General features: G+C 43.5%; 1 protein-coding gene across 1 annotated transcript in view; it reads left to right on the plus strand.

The window, feature by feature from the left end:
• ptprn2 (protein tyrosine phosphatase receptor type N2) overlaps window positions 1-18,325 on the plus strand; it is a 121,482-nt gene that overhangs the window by 22,715 nt on the left and 80,442 nt on the right. Inside the window, exons 3-8 of the mRNA XM_026361346.1 lie at window positions 4,311-4,424; window positions 10,993-11,249; window positions 14,208-14,649; window positions 14,795-15,091; window positions 15,361-15,401; window positions 15,806-16,230. Of these exons, the coding sequence (XP_026217131.1) occupies window positions 4,311-4,424; window positions 10,993-11,249; window positions 14,208-14,649; window positions 14,795-15,091; window positions 15,361-15,401; window positions 15,806-16,230 (1,576 nt within the window). The remainder of the gene's footprint in view (window positions 1-4,310; window positions 4,425-10,992; window positions 11,250-14,207; window positions 14,650-14,794; window positions 15,092-15,360; window positions 15,402-15,805; window positions 16,231-18,325) is intronic.

Below are 18,325 nucleotides of genomic sequence, written 5' to 3' on the forward strand. Positions count from 1 at the left end.
TCGATAGCACAATCGTAGGGTCTATGTGGGGGAAGAGCTGTAGCTCGTGATTTGTTGAATACCTCTGTTAGGTCTGAATACTCTGGAGGAACCGAATCCAGGCAGGGGTAGGAGTCAGGGGAAGACTGGAATGAAGCAGGGCTGGAGGCAGAAGACAGACAAGACAATGCACATCGGGGGTGCCACCCCAAGATGGCACCAGAGGACCAGTCTATGTGGGGACGGTGCTCACACAGCCAGGGGTGCCCCAAGATTACTGGAATATGTGGACATTGCGTAATGAGGAACGTGACATTAGATTTGTGATTTCCTGATATCACAGTGGAGACAGGCCGGGTCTGATGGGTGACTGTGGGAAGCGGTCGTCCGTCTATGGCTGTGGCTCGTATTGGCTCTCGAAGCTGCACCAACTCTACCCCCAGTTGTTTGGCGAGGTCCTCATCCAGAAAATCAGCGTCGGCTCCTGAATCGATAAACACTGGGAGACGGAGAGATCGTGAACCCACACTTATGAGGACATGCATGGATGGGCGTGAGGGAGATGGCAGTTTATAAGCGCGGCTCATCAGGGTCCTCACTGCCCCTGATGAGCCCGATCTTTTGCTGGACAGTTGTTTAGAAAGTGGCCGGGTGAGCCGCAATACAGGCAGAGGTTACATCTGAGACGGCGCTGGCGTTCCTCCGGAGACAAGCGGGAACGGCCCAACTGCATCGGCTCCGGAGCGTCTACCACAGGGGTTGGCCGTAAGGCGGACTCGAGTACGGGTTTGTGGAGCCGAGGTGCTGGCAGGGATGAAGCCGAGGCTGGGGAAGATCGGCGCCGCACCACGCCCTCCTGTCGGCGTTCCTCCATTCGTTCCCGTAGGCGGAGATCCACCCGAGTGGCTAGCTCCACCAAATCGTCAAGTGTGTCTGGTAGGTCCCTAGTGGCTAATTCGTCTTTAATTATGGGTGATAGGCCCTGATAAAAGACATCAAACAAAGCATCCTCATTCCACCTACTTCTCGCCGCCACCGTGCGGAAATCCACGGCGTAGTCCGTCACAGAGCGATCCCCTTGTGCGATGCGCAGCAGCCGACGAGAGGCGTCTTTGGCGGGGGCTGCGCAGTTGAACACCTTCCTCATGGCTTCCGTGAACGCCCGAACAGAGGAGCAGATCGCGGAGCGACGATCCCATTCTGCCGTTCCCGACTGTCGGGCAGGTCCTGAGAGCAGCGAGATTATATACGCTATCCGCGCATCTTCAGAGGGGAACGAGGATGGCTGTAGGGCAAACACAAGAGTACACTGGGTGATAAATGGTGCACATGAGTCAGGCTCACCGGAAAACCTCTCAGGTGGGGGTAGATGAGGCTCTCGTGCGGCCGCTAACGGTGACGGGGTCTCCGACGCAGAGCTTTGCTGCAGAGTCAGATGTCGTAGCTGCAATGTGAGATCCTCCAGCTGTTGCTCGTGGCCTCTGATAGCCTTGGCTTGTGCCTGTAGTTCGCCGGCCACGTCTGCTGGGTCCATAGTGGTCAGTCCGTTCTGTCAAACACACAACGAGGCGAGGACCCAAAAGCACGACGTAGGCAGGCTAGAGCAGTGAACAGTGTTTAATCACAGAGTGCAGGCAGAATCAAACACACAGGCAGGCCAGAGCTAGGAGACAGATTACACCAAACTAAAACAAGGCTAGAAACTGAAGACGGCTGCATAAACAAGCAGGAGAGTCCAAAACTATCATACATGCAATAACTACTAGTGATTCGCAGCAGACTGAGAGACGGGAGAGGTCTCCTCAGCAGAGACAACGGACTGACAGGGAGGCAGTGGAGTGGAGTGGCATTTGTAGTGATGGGGTGGAGATAAGACGCAGGTGAACCAGATGAGGGTTGATGTGCTGTGATGAGATGGACTCAGGAACATGCAGGAGGAGGGTAGTATCTGAAAAAGAAAGGGGACCATAAATGAAAGCGCATACATAAAGGAAACGTGCAAAAAAGGATGACAGTATTGTTAATACACAGTATAAAGTGAGAGTGCTCTGTGATTCACCAACCATATCGCACAGAGTGGTCTAGCATCACCCCTGTTATATTTACTAAACAAGGATTTCTTTATCAGAAAATACCTCTGGTCTCTATTTTTACTGCACTAAGCAGCTGTTTGTGTGCAGGAAGTAACTTATTATTAAAGTTCTGTCAATTTACAGACCACATTTAAATGCGGGCGTTACTTTACAGTGAGATATTTACTTGCAGGCAACACATTTAAATAAAAAAAAAATAGCAGAAATAGCAGAAGTTTTAAATAGCAAATATTAAAGAGTACAGTTGTTCCTTAGTCTGGGTGCAGTACAGGAGAAATGTGGTGTCTGTTTTTGCTATAATGAGGTGCCCTGCTGCCGCATTTTGAACAAGCTGCAGGGAAAGCTAGGGATGACTGATTCCAACATAAGGAGAATGGCAAAATATTAAAAATGGAAGGTAAAGAAAAGTACAGTGAAGAATATGTAGAGGTTCTCAGTCGTCCAGGTCATAGTATTTCCAAAAGCGCTGTTAGAAGACAATCAGCCTTCATTAAGGTTACTGCAGTCCCAGCATCTGTCCCCAAGCAATTTAACACCCATTCACACCTTGATCCATGTGACCCTGACAACTCACATGATGGACAGGTGACAACAGGTGATAACCACCCCACAGAGCTTCAACATCCTAACAATCTGAGTATAAAAAAAGCCTCTCAACAAATCTCTGAAATAAAAGAAATTGTTTAGGTTTTGATTTTATATTTTTATCATATCCCTAACAACACTGCAGATTACTTGTTCCATTTAGGGTAAAAGGGAAAACTAATCATCATTAAATAGAGCCATTGTCATAGAAACTAATGAGGAATGAGGCTAATCACATATTTAACAGTTTCATGTCACGTATTATGTCACTAGCTTCTTTTATTTTTCTTACATAACACGTGTTGTTAGCATGTGACGGGGGAAACTGAAAAATATCAGAGGTCCTTCTGAAAAAAGGGAAACTTTATTTTGTCATCCGTGTGACCTGTTATAACAGCATTAGTAAAGACGCGTTGCTGGCAAGAGTAACAAGACACATGACGTCTTGTGAGTCACAGACGTCTGTAACGATCTGTGCTTCTGTAGGTGGGAAGATTTCCTCTGCACTGCTTCAGATCTCAAAATAACTTGTGACTGTACTGTGTTGTCTATGCTAATTCTCCATCTCCCACAGGCCTGTTTCCTGTACAGAGTTGTCATTTAACAGGTCACAGGCAAAAGAAGGAGGGGGGGGAGTCAGGAAAATAGCATCGCATTATTATTGTTGTAAATATAAAAGTGAATTTTACACTCATCTGTGATTTCATTACTTTTACTCAAAGATGAAAAATAGGATAATTCTCTTTTTCACTCGTGAGGCTCAACGAGCTCCTGTCTGTGTGAAAATGTTACATCACTGCGATATTATCAATCATAAATCTTTGCACTTGCATTTTTACTCTGCCAGGGTGAAAATGGCGTATGGCGCATGTAATGGACATCGGTGTTTGTGTATTCTGCATTGGTCGACGTGTCAGTGAGCATCAATCGTACCACTGATGTTTGCTGTCATTGTCTGACATCTTGGGGCTAATTAACGGGAGGCTACGGTGCATGACAAAGTGTTGATTCACATCATTAGCTCCCATCTAATCGCAGTGGCATCCTCACACACACTTTCACGCAGTGGTATGCATGACTGCAGACATGCACACACACACACACACACACGGACGAAATAGCCCAGCTCGAATGTGCAGGATTCATCTCCAGACATCATCCTCAAAGTGGATGCGTTGATTCATCTCTTTAACTAAGAGAAGGTGAGAGCGTGGGTTATTCATATTCCAGATGCTACATCTACACACTGCTTTCTGACCCCCTGAACCTCCCCATCCTCCAGAGGTCTACACCAGTCATTGAATTGTGGGTCTCATAGGGAGTCTGTGGCGTGGGTTGCCTAGCAACCTGTATTGAGTGAGGCAGGAGCCCTGCTGATAGGGAGATTACCAGGGTCCAAGATAAAGTCCTTCCTGCCATGAACGGCTGGTTATCGTGGAGTTGTCAGAGGAGAAATGTCAGCCTTTAGATCCCCCAGAACAGAAAGTTAGAGGTGTGACGGCACTGCAGGTGCTGCACACTATTACAACACATCTGCCAGTTGACATCATCAGAGCTGGGCTGCAAAATTGGTTTTGTGTTTGTTTGTCAAGTAAAGCTAAAGAGCACATCTCTCATAAACCTGTTCACAATTATCCTCTTATTTTTCTGCAGATGGAGTGTTTGGAAGATGCCAGGCGCTGGCCGCTGCAGACCTGTACACATACGATATTTCTTCCTCTGCGCTGCAACGCCTCAGGATCCTCCTACAGAAACTGGCTCACAGAGGTACATGCTGCCTGTTTGCCTGTCCATCTTTGTTGTGTTTTTTGTTTTTTTCTTTCTGTTCAGGCGTCTTTATCAGTCGTGTACAGGGCTCGCAACAAATGCTTGTCAACTGCCATTGTGTGAGGCAAGCCAACTAAGCCAAGCTGTCTCGTTGGCTACCGTAACACCACCATTGAGCTTGAACAGGTCACTCGACTCATACTGGGCAATTGTTTTGCCATCATCACCTAACTCCAGCAGCCAATCTAATTGGCTTGTATGCTAGTAGAACATTTAGAGCTAATTTTGTGGATGAGTAACTGAGATGTGTGCAGCTTAATCACATCAGACAGTCTCTCCCACTCAATCAGTGGCAGCAGCTACTGTGCTAATGTTGTAATAGGTTACGTCTTTAGGGCGCACAGTGAAGCTACTTTACATCTATATGGTAACAGAAATTGGTATACAGCTCATTATCAAGGAATTAGTGGTTCTCTTCCAGCCCTCATCCATGTTGAGTTTCCTTTTCCTTACACATAAGACCTAAGACTCTCACCCTACGTCTTTATTCTGTCTGTGACAGGCTTCATATTCATGTCATGTATTTGGTTGTGGTGAACAGAGCCTTCTCTTCCTGATTGTTGTTGCAGCCTGAACAACAGATAGAAATGACGGCAGCTCTCAGTCGGCTGTTATGTATCCATTGCTGTAAGTGTGAAACAAATGGCTCTGGCTCGCCTGTTTCAGACTTTTGTAAGTTGCCACAAATTCAGGGAACAATAGCTTGAATGTCTTATAGTTTGGACCAAATATGAAACAAATCTCATCCCTTTTATTTATAATTTCTTAGTAGATGTTAGAAATGAGTAATGTGGTACTAGTTATGAGGTGCGATAATGGAGACATAGTTATTGGATAAACAGTTATCGATATTAAATGTAGCAGTAGGCAACAACTTGTAAAACCAACAGTCTGTACTTTCCTTTCAATTTATTTTCTTTTGAATTTTACACACAACAAACAAATTAGAAGGGTCTTTCCAGGAACCATCTTGGCAAATTAGTTGTAAATCACAGAATCGTTAAATGAAGTGTTACCAAGCAGATATGCAAAGTGTCCTTGTGAGACACACTCAGCAACGTGTAACTGCAGTAACAAACCACCAGGGGGCAGTAGACACCTTTAACAGGGACCGTGACCGTACACATAAGCCCCCCTAACATAATTGGCTTTGCAGGCCACTCTGAGCTTAATATCTTTTAACAGGCGTGAACCAGTGTTGAAAATCATTAAGAGTAAGCAGTCAGCCAGAGGAAATCAAAAAATTAGGAGAAAAAAATGCAGTGATGAATATTAAGCCAGGCGAGACCACACATTTATTCTAATTACTGCTTAGAAATAAACAAATGAGAGTGAGGAGGATGAGACGGGATGCAGTGTGTAATTTTTTTCCTGCGCCGTGTTACGAGGTGTTTAATTCTTTAGAGGACTTTGTGTCATGAGACTTGTTCTCTGACCTTGTGTTTTTAGACACTGGTTTACAGACACAGCAGACATGACATCATCACTTTGAATCCTTTTACCCCTTTTCTGTCGAGGAGAATCACATCCACAGACACAGAGCATTATCTTCGGATGAGTCCACAACGCACTGTTAATGCTTGGTGGCGTGTTATTCTTATCAGCTCAGCAGCTATTGAAGTGTCATCTTAGAGATGTGGAGGACCCTCGTTTTTAGAGACCAGACAGGGTTATTGAGACCGTTGTACTGTAACCTAAACTGAAGAGATGAAGAGGAGGAAAAAAACGGGGAGGAACATCAATGGAATCGATTTACAATCCTCTTTATCTTACATCAGAGATGCAGGTAGAAATCACACAATCTCTGTTCACTGCACAACGCCAATGTCATTCAGATCAATAGAAATTGACCCTTTTACAAAAGGGCTTGGGTTGTCTGGACATGTCCCCACTGTCAGAGCACATTGTCTGGTATTACATTTTCACCACAATGCCTTTTGAATGCAAGACACTGTCAGCCAACTGCAAATGACTTTTATATTACACAGCACCCAGAGCCGAACAACTTTAGTATTCACCGTGTGCAGCCAGTGTGTGTGCACATTTCATAGCCAGGCTGCTGTCATATTGTTTTGAAATCATTATGGCTCTGCTAAATGTGTGTGTGTGTGTGTGTGTGTGTGTGTGCGTGTTTGTGCAGACGGGGATTGCATGGAGATGCCCGCAGGAGCTAATGCAGTAATTCAAGTGAATTAATTGAATATACAATATATTAAATGATCATATCTGAGGCGCTGTAACCAGCCACATCAAGAATGGCAGCCTTTGGGTTCTCCACATTGCTGAGGCAGTGAAGCAGCATGGAGTCAGAGCAATACTCGAAAACCAAGAGCATTTCCTTCTCTGCTAAAACATATGCTGCAACTCGCCACTTTACCTCCTACAGTATTTTGTAGGGGTTACATGCTATGTTACCTGTTCAGCACAAGAGCACCCACTCTGTGAAAGCCAAGATGCTACTACAGTACATGAGAGTTTAAAGTAGCACTAGAAATGACCTTAAAAATCATTAAGTCGGCCAAACTTGATGTTTGTTTGTGCTATTTTTTCACCATTTCTGTGGTTCCCAATGACAAAACGTTAGTCTCTCAATAGTCCCCACTCTTCTCTTCAAAGTAGTATGACTGACATTAAGGGGAGTCCTGGGGATTTTGTTTTTTGGGCTTGTTGCTTTAGCCTCAGTGAACAAAATCAACCGTCGACTTCTAGAAATCAGAAGCATAAGAAGCTTTTGTTAACTCACATTTGCAATCGAGGACCAACTGTCAACTTTTTTTAAATACTGAGATAGGAGAATAAAAAGCTCGGCAGATGTAGCAACACCAGCTACAGGGGGCTGCAAGAAAGAGGGAGATTAATATTTTCTTTCTTGACTTGTTTATGTCATACAGTATGTATACTGTCAAGCTCACAAGATGAGAGAGATTCATGTCAGTCTGCAGCATTGGTGTTGTTGACAGACCACATTAAACCACAATAACTTGAAGTCGATTGACCTCCTGACCCCGTGCAGAGCTGCAGATACTCTCATAGTACAGACAAGTCAGGTATGATGAAACGTTGTGACATTTGCATTAACTCCGTTGACAGGAATCGTCAGTCAGGCAGAATCAGTGACCACAAACTGACATAATGTCACTCAGTGCTACTGAAACCACGTCTTACTTCTGGTCCTACTTTGCTTCCTGTTTTCTTTGACAGACAAGTAACAAAACTATTGTTGTTTCTCTTCATATTCTGCTCTGTCTGTTCCTTGACAACCTTTCTAGATGGTACAGCAGAGAACAGATACACTGACATAGGAACATGTCATGTGAAAACTTGAGTTGTTATGAGGAAAACAGCTTTTATTGAACCCACGTCTGTCAAGGGGGTATTTCATAGAAACCTGCTACGGATTTTTACTCTAAACAAATTATTTCCCCCAATAAAAGCACAGGCAAATAGTCATTTGTGTTCTTGCAGATGTTTCCTGATTGTTTTGCAGTAATGGCGACATTAAATTACTCCAGTAGAGGTGGTCACTGAGATGGTAATGTATAGAAGCTTTGGACGTTGGCTCTCAGCAGAGAATAAAATTATATCCTCTTTTTTTTGGTTTAAGTTTAAAACATCATATACAGCGGTAACAAGTAGGTCATGAAAAGACAACTTGGTGGATTAAGATGATTTTTTCCCCTCATGAAGCTACTTGAGGTAAAAAGAAAAAAAGCATAATAATAAGACTCAGTCGTGCTTTTTTTTTTTGAGTAAACCTGAATCAAAATATTTGAATTGACACATTTCAATTGAGTAATTAGGTAGAGTGTGCTGCTAAATTATTCACACTCTCTTCCATTAATGCCTTTAAAATCAGTTGGTGGACAGAAGTAAAGGAAAGGGGAAAATCTGCATTTCAAAAACACCAGATGAAACAACAAGACATGAAGACCCGGCCCCATCTAATAGGCTTTGAATATTTAGAGGGTCCACTCTCTCGCTCTCTCTCGCTCTCTCTCTCTCTCCCTCTGTCATACAGAAAACAGACAGGAGGCCAACAGAAATATCTTGCTTTTTTTTTTAAAAGCTGTTGCGCTAATGGCAGGGCGTTAATTAACTGCAGCATTTATCTGAGACAGCATGCTATCCTTAACTGGCAAAAAAAGACAGCGCTCGGTGATGGAACCTGCTCTTTCGCCGGACTTATAGACGAATTTGCATGACATTTATCTCCTCGGTGCCGGGATAATCAGCTGAGAGGTTGATTGAGAGGAATCCAACCGTAAAGGCCCCACCACTTTTCCTCCTGACTTTTTCTTTCACAAAATGGCTCATTTTGACTCTGTAATTTGCGCCAGCATACCTTTTCCCTCAAGTGTGCCCATCACAGCCACACAGCCATGCTATGTATGGAAATGAGTGCATCTCCCGGGTGACAGAGGGGATAGAGGTGTCACAGTCAATGAAGCCAGTGTCATCCTATTGTGGCAACATCACGCGTTCACTCTGAACCCATTTAACCAGCTGCACTTAACCGCTGGTACCATATGGATCCTTCGGGGCTGAGGCCAGACCCGATTCCCCCATCACACCTGATGATAGCGTAGGCGATCATCACCGTGCTAATATATAGCAAATATACACACATCAGGTAAGCCACGGGTAGTTAACTGTCATTGTTGTGTGGATGGATGGCTGAGCTGCGTTCCACAACAGTGACAACATACGCTGCTTTGTGCGCCGTTCAGCGGTGCCAAGAATGACTGGAGGCATCTGTAGCTGCTCTGCATTGCTCAGATCCTCATCTGGTGCTTATGAATATCTATGAGAAAACCCAGTGTCTGTGGGTGAGGAGCCAGGCTAATGAAGACATTCTGCAGTGTTGATACTTACGTTTTTCATAAATTCTTGCCTATGCTGTTACGTTATTGCTTTTAAACATGTCCATAAAATTAAAAGCAGCATTGTTTCTTAAGATGAGTCCAGTGAGAGGTTAGGTATGTGGCAGCTGGGAATCTAAGCCTGCACCACAACATAATTACATCTTTGTCATTAAAATTCTGCTGCAGAATGGAAGTGTCATCAGTGAACATCTTGGCTCCTTAAAAAACTATAATATCTTTGTTTTTTCTATAATCTGTGCCGATGGAATGCTGTGCCTCTTGGCTCATTGGGAATGGGGCCATGTTTTGGGTATCTTTTTTGCTTGGGTAGCTCCATCTGGTCCTGGCACCACCGCGCTTTGCCCCTGCCCAGGAGTTCTGCATTCCAACTATGTGTTGGCAATTAGCAGAGATGTTGGCAAGGCGTTACGCAGTGTGACATTCTCCCCAGGCTTGTTGACTGACTGTGGTGTGTGTGTGCGTGTGTGTGTGTATACATGTCTGTGTGCACATGTGTCTGTACATGTGTGCATGTGTAGCCATGGCTGTCTTTTTCTGTGACAATTTAAGACCTCCTCTACTCTACCATTCTGATGTTTTGTACTGTGGTGATCGCCTGAGAGAAGTACAGTAGAAACAGTCACATCATAGAGAAAACAGAAACATTTCTGTGGAGTAGATGAGAAAATGTTTAACATTTCCTTTTTTCTCACTTTAGAAGAACATAAAATAAAAACAGTAAGACATTTGTTACGACTCACACAGTTGCCACTTTATCTGTACACACACACAACACATATAAATACTACTGCAAAAGTTTGGAATTCTTTGTTTTCCAAAGATAGAAGACAAATATCTTAGAGTGGGTAGTTTAAGACGAAGACGCCTCACAACTGCCAGCTGCACTAAATAGTACACGTCAAACACCATGTCATCATCAACAGTAAGGAGGAGACTTCAGGATGCTGGACTTCATGGCAGAGTTGCCAAGAAAAAGCTGTATCTCAGACTGACCAATAAAAACAAAAGACTGAGATGAGGTGGGCAAAAGAGCACAAACCTTGGACACTGGAAGACTGGAAAAAGGTGTTGACTACAGACTACAGATGAGTCCAAGTCTTCAGATCAAACAGAAGAACATTTGTGAGATGCAGAACAAATTAAAAGATGCTAGAACAGTACTGCTTAACACCTTCAGTCAGGTGTGGTGGAGGCAGCGTGATGGTCTGGGTGCTTTGGAGGTGGTAAAATAGGAGATTTGTACAGAGTAGAAGGGACCTTGAGGAAGGAAAGCTTTTAAGAGTGATAGCTAGAATGCCTAAGGTCTGCCAGGCTGTAATTGCTGTAAAAGGTGTTCGGTTTTTTGGGGGGTTCATTTTTGATGAGGGCAAAGTTTAAAGAACATATTCTACATTTCCAGTAACAGTAAAGTCTTTTGAGCAAATTATTTGCTTTAATCTTACATGCATCAGTGAATACATTGACCAAATTAGGTTCACTAACCTTTCCTTGCTTTATTTCTTCACTAAAGTAGTTTCTAACCTGGGGACAGAAGAATCAATCAATATTTAAAGGTTGTGTGGCTTTGAGAGCTGTTTGACAGACTAGAACGTGCACTAACTTCACACTGACCTATTTCTTTCTAGGTTTGACATGGCGGGATGATATCACTCAGCAGGTCATCTCTAGAGAGCTCTCTAAACTGCGGAACATCCCGCTCCGCCATCAGGCCACCCCTCCAAGCCCCCTGACTGCCTACAGCAGCTCCAGAAACAGGAAACTGAGGCCTGCGCAGGGAGAGTTGAGCCGAAACCTTCAGCAGTACCTGTCAGGGCTGGGCTTCCTGCCGCAGGCTGCAGTGGATGGTCGACCAGGAATCCTACCGGAGGGAGCCAGCGTTCAGGTAGGAGCCTTACACACTGTAGACCTGTAGAAGTTGCACAATCGTCTTGGTGGAAGAGTTTCCAGGTTTTAAAAATCTTGTGATGTCTTTAATCCCTTGTTTGTGGAGCTTTACCTCTCTGCCCCTGCTATTTCAATTCTGACGCTTAAGACATTTATTGTGTTTTTATGTCATAAACCTAACTGTCTAGCTAAACAAATATAGTATTTAGGCCCGGGGTTATGGTTGAAACATAGCCCATAGTGCATAACTAAACAAAAAGGGCACATTTTCCATGGCTAAATTATGGAAGGGCCTCTTCCTATTCCTTTGAAAAAGAGTGGGTATCTGTCTTTAGCCGGGGTCGCCCTCTCATTCCTGCTCGGCCTTTGTTTCTCACTTTCAGTTTTCTCTCCCTCCCTCCCACCGAGCAGGGAACCTTTTTTACACAAAGATTCTCCATCAGCTCTTTACATTATTCAATTTTCATATTTAGGGTGGAACCCCTGCTTTGTGTGTAATGTGCACAGCATCCTTCATGGCCAAGCCACATCCTGCTGCTGTGTCATTGTATGCCATAATGCAAAGTTGAAGAGTTCAGGACCTTCCTTATTGATGAGATGAGGCCCTTTGTTGTGTAGCGTGATGGAAGAAGGCAAACATGTTTAGCATGAATGGCAGTGCACCCCCGTCTCACTGTGCTAATGCCATTATGGCTTCTCAGTATGCTTAGCTGGAAAAGACTGACATTTTCTCTATATACATTTGAAGGACAGAAAATGGCACCAAGGGAGATAGCTAGTATTAGTGCCGCAGCAACATGGATAATAATGCTGCTCAGGGGATTGGATATACTGTATGCTGAATTGAAGCGTGGGCCCTCATGATTCAGACAAGAAGAACAATTTCTCTTCCTCGGACAAAGAAAAAAAGGACAAAATCACACATTTCTGTGCCAGTGTCGGTGCCAACTGCAATGCTTAATGCGGAAAAGTCCTCAAATTGCCTGTATACTAGTGCATTGTAAGGTAAATGCATAATTCATCATGTGTCAAATAGAAACTCATGTGGCTAACTTTGAAATCAGATGACTCGTAATTTTTTTCTTTTCAGATAAGGGATTGCTGTTCCTTCTCTGACAGAGAGGATATGCTTTTAAAGTTTGTTGTGTGTTGTGAAAGTGCATGAAATTATTCTTTGAGTGACACTATCTCATCTATGATTTCCATAATGCAATTTCCAAGGGCAGTTGTCTTTGATCTAGAATCCCTATTCATATCCTGTCCTGTCTAGTCGAGGCCAGGTTCCTTCTCTTTCTATACTAAAGGCTGTCACAACAATGCTGACCCAGTACAACCCATTTAATGTTCTCATAGGGGAAAACACACAGCACAGCTGAAGCTAGATTGAGGATTTATCATATGAATGATGTCATTGTAGCTTTAGAGAAATGAACAAAATAAGAATAACTGTCTACTTCCATGCTAGCAACTTTGTGAGGCTGTGTTTGGGCACATCAGTGCTTTTTTTACTTTGTCGTGCTTTGACAATTAGCAAACTAAAATGGTCACGGCCTGGAAAATGAAGACAACAGGACAAAGGTGCATTACAGCAGGAAAATAAAAATCCAAGCAATCCATCCTTTATTACAGCTCCCTGAGACAATCAAAACATTTCAGTAGCTGACAGTAGTCAGTACCCGAACAGGGCAGTCGTACAGCATCAAAGGACAGACAGGTTTAAATCAGGCAGAATTTATAGTGGATAAACTGAGCAGTCCAGAGCACAAGGTCCAGGCAACAGGCCATAGTCTATTAGTGCGAGTGGGAATCTAGATGACAGACAGGCAAGGCAAGGTCCAAAAAGTCAGGCGAGATCCAGTAACAGCTGAAAGGTGTTTAACAGTGATCCATGGGCACAAAGCATAGACGAGCAATTGGTGTGAAAACAGTTGCACAGTTGTCTCGGAGGAAGAGTTTTTAAAAGCCAGTTATAGTACAACTGGAATTGGACCAGTATAAATACTGGTGAAGGATGTTGAGTGGATGAGAAACTGATGAGGATGAAGATGGAGATGAAACAGATAAAACGGGGTGGGAGGGGTAGGGTCTGGATTGACAGGTTCATAAACACAGACAATCACATGTGAGTAAACTATGACCAAATATGATCAAATGTTGCCTCTGAAGGTTTGTAGGCTATGTAAACATAGTTTCACGAAAACTATTACTATTAATTCTAAGGTAAAAGTCCTCTTTTTTGTGCACTCAACTCATCACAGTTTAAAGATATTCCATATACTGTTGAATAAAAACTAGTAATAGCAGCAGATCCTCACAAACGAGAAGCTGTTACTGGCAACTATTTGAAAAATAAAGCTACAGTAGGTTAGTGTGGGTTCAGGAGCTTGCTAGTCTGTGAGTCAGACATAGAAATGTCTTCCAACAGCTAACACCGTACATAGTAGCTTGAAGCCTTGATATGAGAGCAATAGTGGACCAAAAGTGCATTCATCATGTATTGATTGACAGCCATGAGCTCCCACCCCTGACATTGATCTTCTGTGATTGGCTACAAGGTTTAGACTTACTCCAAAATCTTTAGAAGGGATTATTACTGAAATGCTGCCAGGCTGCTCGATGAGTCTGAATCACAGGAGCCTTTGACACCGAACTCCATATTACAGCATGTTTTAAGCGTATATTTTCAAGTAGAAAATATTTGATAAAGTTACATAATGTAACCATAAATATTTAATTCATTAAATAAAATAGTCTGCCTTTAGTTGATCTGTTAATTGATTAATTAACTAATTGTTGCAGCTCTATTGGGCAGCATTAACTTTCTATTATTATGCACCATAATATTATTATTTCTGATATTATGGTGTGACTGTCCACAACCTTAACCTTATTTGTTAAATTAATGTTTGATGTATGAACAATGTATAAAATGCCAAATGTGATTGTTGTGTTGCAGAATGGAGACATCAAGCTTCAACCTAGCCAGCCAAAACCCCAGCAGGGCTGGAAGGAGACCACTATCTACAGCCTTCAAAAAGGAGCTGGACAATCTCCAGTCACCAAAGTTGTCACCCAGAGTGGGGAGGGCAGGCACCCCAAGCTCAGCACAACATACTCAAACCAGGACCCAGGGAAGAGCAAGCTGCTTTCCAGCCATCTAGAATGGCTTCTTGCTGGGGCACCGGGTACTCAGAAGAGCACCCCAGGAGGAGACGCTGTGTGGCCCAAAGAAAAGCTTCACTACCTCAGCAACGTTCAGCCACCTCCAAGTGACCATGTAGAGCTGCAGCCTCAGGTGGCTTTTGGCTCCAAAACCCGTAAGCCTAATCTAGACAGGCTGCTGTTCAAGGCCGGCTCCAACCGACTGGCCCACAAAGACCCTCTTAGCACCATGGATGGTAAAGTCAGCTTGTTTTTCACCCTCTGGCTTTTATATTTGCACCAAAGTGATACTTTTCTCATTATTGGTTAGATTTTTGATTTAAATACAGTTAAATGCATCTACTATGATTGCGGGTTCTCATTCTTTTTGTCCCTCTCCAGAGCAATTCATCCATAATGCGGTGAACCAGCTGGGAAGGCATAGCATCAACATGGAGGCTTTGATGGGTAAAGACCTGGACCAGCTGGCTGAATTCATCACAGGAGCTCTGCAGGAGGTGGATGAGGAGCGGCCTGTGGTTGGGGCCCAGCCAGGACCAGGAGCTGCTGACTCCAGGGGGGACATTGGAGGTAACGGGGAGCCACTGGCAGCCGTGCAGCTGAATCAGGACCAGGACCTGAAATCAGACAAAGGGCAGGATTCAAACCAGAAAGAAACAATGATAATGAAACAGCAAGGTGAGTGTGCCTGCTGCTGAGAAAGAGAATAAAACCTGGCAGCATTCAGAGTAGTTATGTGCTATTTTGTGTCATAGATGTAACACTATACAACATTAGAAGTCTATAAATGCTTTAATGATGCTTTGTTTATATAATACTCTTATAAAGCCATGCCAAATGTATTTTTGAGTTTGAGTCATAACCACCAGTCTTTCTTTTTTTGCTACATAGAAAAGACAACTTTAGTTTTCACACAATCTCCTCACATACAGTGTGTTTGTTTCCAGGCCAACAAATAGACGGTGGAGGCAAAGAGCCCGTTGACAAGGTGAATTTAAAATTACTCTGCTCAACCTACAAATTGGTTTCTGAGGGAGCAAGTCATGTCCAAACTTACACTTTATTCACTTTTGAATGCTGCTTCAGATGTGGATGATTTGAACGTTGCGCAGAATAGCATTTTCTGTTAAATTATTACAACTAGAAAGCAAACCAACAACTGCAGGGTCTTAACAAAGTGGATCTTTAGTGTTGGCTAACCTTTCATTAGTGGAACCTAAATTTAACATTTTTAGTGGATAAGTAGATAAGAAGTCTTTATTGAAGGTGTTAATTAATTTTGCCTCAGAATTTAATAAAATCTCTTCTTAAAAGAAGCTAAATCTAGCATGTAGATAAAATGAAGAAGAAAATCCTTCAGTATTCTAAAGACAAATCTTTGATTCAACACAGCATGCAGCTTTCTTCTCCAAGCTGCTGCACTACCTCAACCTGGAGCCATTTGGTGAAGCTCCAGAGGTCAACAGTGGGCATCCGGCTCCTCTCCAGAAAATGGTGGGGCTGGAGAATGTCCAGAGCCGGACAACGCAGGGCCAAGTTCCTGTACCCCACCACTGGGAGGAGAAGACCGTGGCCACTCCTGCAAAGGAAGGTTCCACCCTGCGGTTGACCGGTGGTGCTGAGGGGCCTGATGCACAGGTGGACTCTGACATTGAGAGGTGGATGCAGGGGATTCATGGCCCGGTGGGGAAGACTCAGCTGGAGGAGCTGCAGAAGAAGGACATGAAAGTCAAAACTCAGCTGGTCCATGTCGGGGTGAAGGAGTTTTCCAGCAGAGGGAAGGACAGACACTTTGGCTACATCATCACAGGCTCAGAGTGAGTATGACGACAACAGTGATGATGGTTATTGTTGTTATCATAACAACTAACCGTGATCAGATTGTAATAACATTTCATAACATTCACAATCAATATTGCTTATTTTAGCCAACTAATTTAACAGATATGGGAAATTTGAATTACACATTGATTAAGGTAGGTTACTTAAGATGAACTATGAATCATAATGAATTTTTCTAAGTATATTAAGACATTTCATCCTACTGCTGTGGATATTATGTTCTGTGTTGGTTGGTCTGCGCTATTCTCTTACGCTGCATGTACAGATGCCAATCTGGCTCAGGCTATAAATGCACTGGTTAATACTGTGGATCTATGAACGCAATATAAGAATATAAAATAATGCATTAAATGATATAGTATAATATAAAATAAAGATGTTTTGCTGAAACAACTGCCCTCGGCATCTTATAGATGTAGACTTGTATGTATGTGAACTGCATTTCTTATTAGCTGTAGCCCGGTTTTATACTGTTGACACGGTTCATACATTAGCCCGGTGTATATCCTACAGTACAAACCTACAGTACGTACATTACCAACTGTCCCTTCAGGGCCTCTTTCTCATTCTTAGATGTTATTACCATACCTACTGACTTGATTGTGCAGGTTATAGCTCCACTCACCATTTGTCATCTGCGCCGTTGGAAGAGCTTCAAGACTAATTTTTCATACCTTAATACCAAACGTTTGTCTACTTTTGTGAGTTACTTAAAACTGCCTTCAGGAGACGCAATTTCAGTCAAAACCACCCACATATTCATGTCTGTATGGAACAGGATAGTGTTTGAAATCCTTAGTGTGTGCTGTACCTGATTACAATAGCAGGGGTGATAAATCCCTCAGTGTGTCGGTATTACTGTGCAGCATTACAGCTTTAATGATGACACGTCGTCAAGAAGGATAGCCAAGTTCTCTCTCCATCCACCATCTCAAGTCACCACTCACTCAGCTAAGATAAGTTCCTATCGACTGTGTCTGCGCCCCTGGCCTTCTCCCAAATCCCTTTATGGCGTTATCAAGTCCGGTGTCAGTGGCTTGTCCTTCACCAGTTCAAGAGACGAAGACTCATAAAGGTCCGATGGGGACAATCTGTGTCACCTTATTGCCACATATATAGGAACACAGATTAAGACCTGAACACACAACACAGTCGGGTATGTGCCACTGGAAAGAGAGAGGTCACCTTCTGAGTGAAATATCTTTACCTTCTCCTCCCCGTCTAGCCTCAGCCCACCTAGTGGACACCTATAGAGGTCTGTAGAGGTCTGCATTTGTTGCAGACCTCATGATTGCACGGTTGTTATCCCCAGCTCTTCCGTACCCTGCAGTGAGGCTACGCAAACCTGCTTATCTGACAGCTCCTGACATTGTGGTGGTGGTAGTGGGGAGTGGGGGGTTTGGGGAATAGGAGGAAGGTGGGGGCCGGTGTGTGGTTGTGTGTGTATTTGGAGGGTGGAGTGGAAAGGTATGGATAGAAGAGAAAGAGACAGAGAGAAACCCAAGGGAAAAAGTGCTAGCATCAACAACCAAGTCACTCCTGGAGCTCTCCAGTTGCTAGAATTACCACAGAGGGATGCAAACGTGTCTGGAATAGCTTCAGTGAATGTTTAACTTTCAAAACCTCTCAAAAAATGGAGAAAAAAAAGAACCACCCACTTTCTCAAAGGTGGAGTGAATCAGCCATTCATGCACAGTACACTATTTTGTGTTTTGTTAGAAAAGCGATATTGTAATATGCCGTCAAAGCTAAAAAATTTTAAACAATTGTAAAAAATCAGCTTTTTAAAGTCTTGAAGATGCTCGGTATCTGAAAAAAAAAAAGCAGTGAGTATCCAGTGCTGCATGGAATTGTTTCCCAGTTCATTTCACATTTCTCTGCTTTGGAGTCATCACAAAATTCAAACAATGTCTCATTAAGATCCATGACTTTTTGGTGCATGTCACCTTGCAGTCACTTGGCAGCCTCAGTGGTTTTAGGTTAAGCTGTCAGCAATGAAGAAGCTTTCTGCGTGTGTTTGTGTGTATGCCCTTCTCATTTCCTCCATCCAGCGCGTTGTCCTGCAGATTG

Source organism: Anabas testudineus, chromosome 2 (genome assembly GCF_900324465.2).
Source record: "Anabas testudineus chromosome 2, fAnaTes1.2, whole genome shotgun sequence".
Lineage (NCBI taxonomy): Eukaryota > Metazoa > Chordata > Actinopteri > Anabantiformes > Anabantidae > Anabas > Anabas testudineus.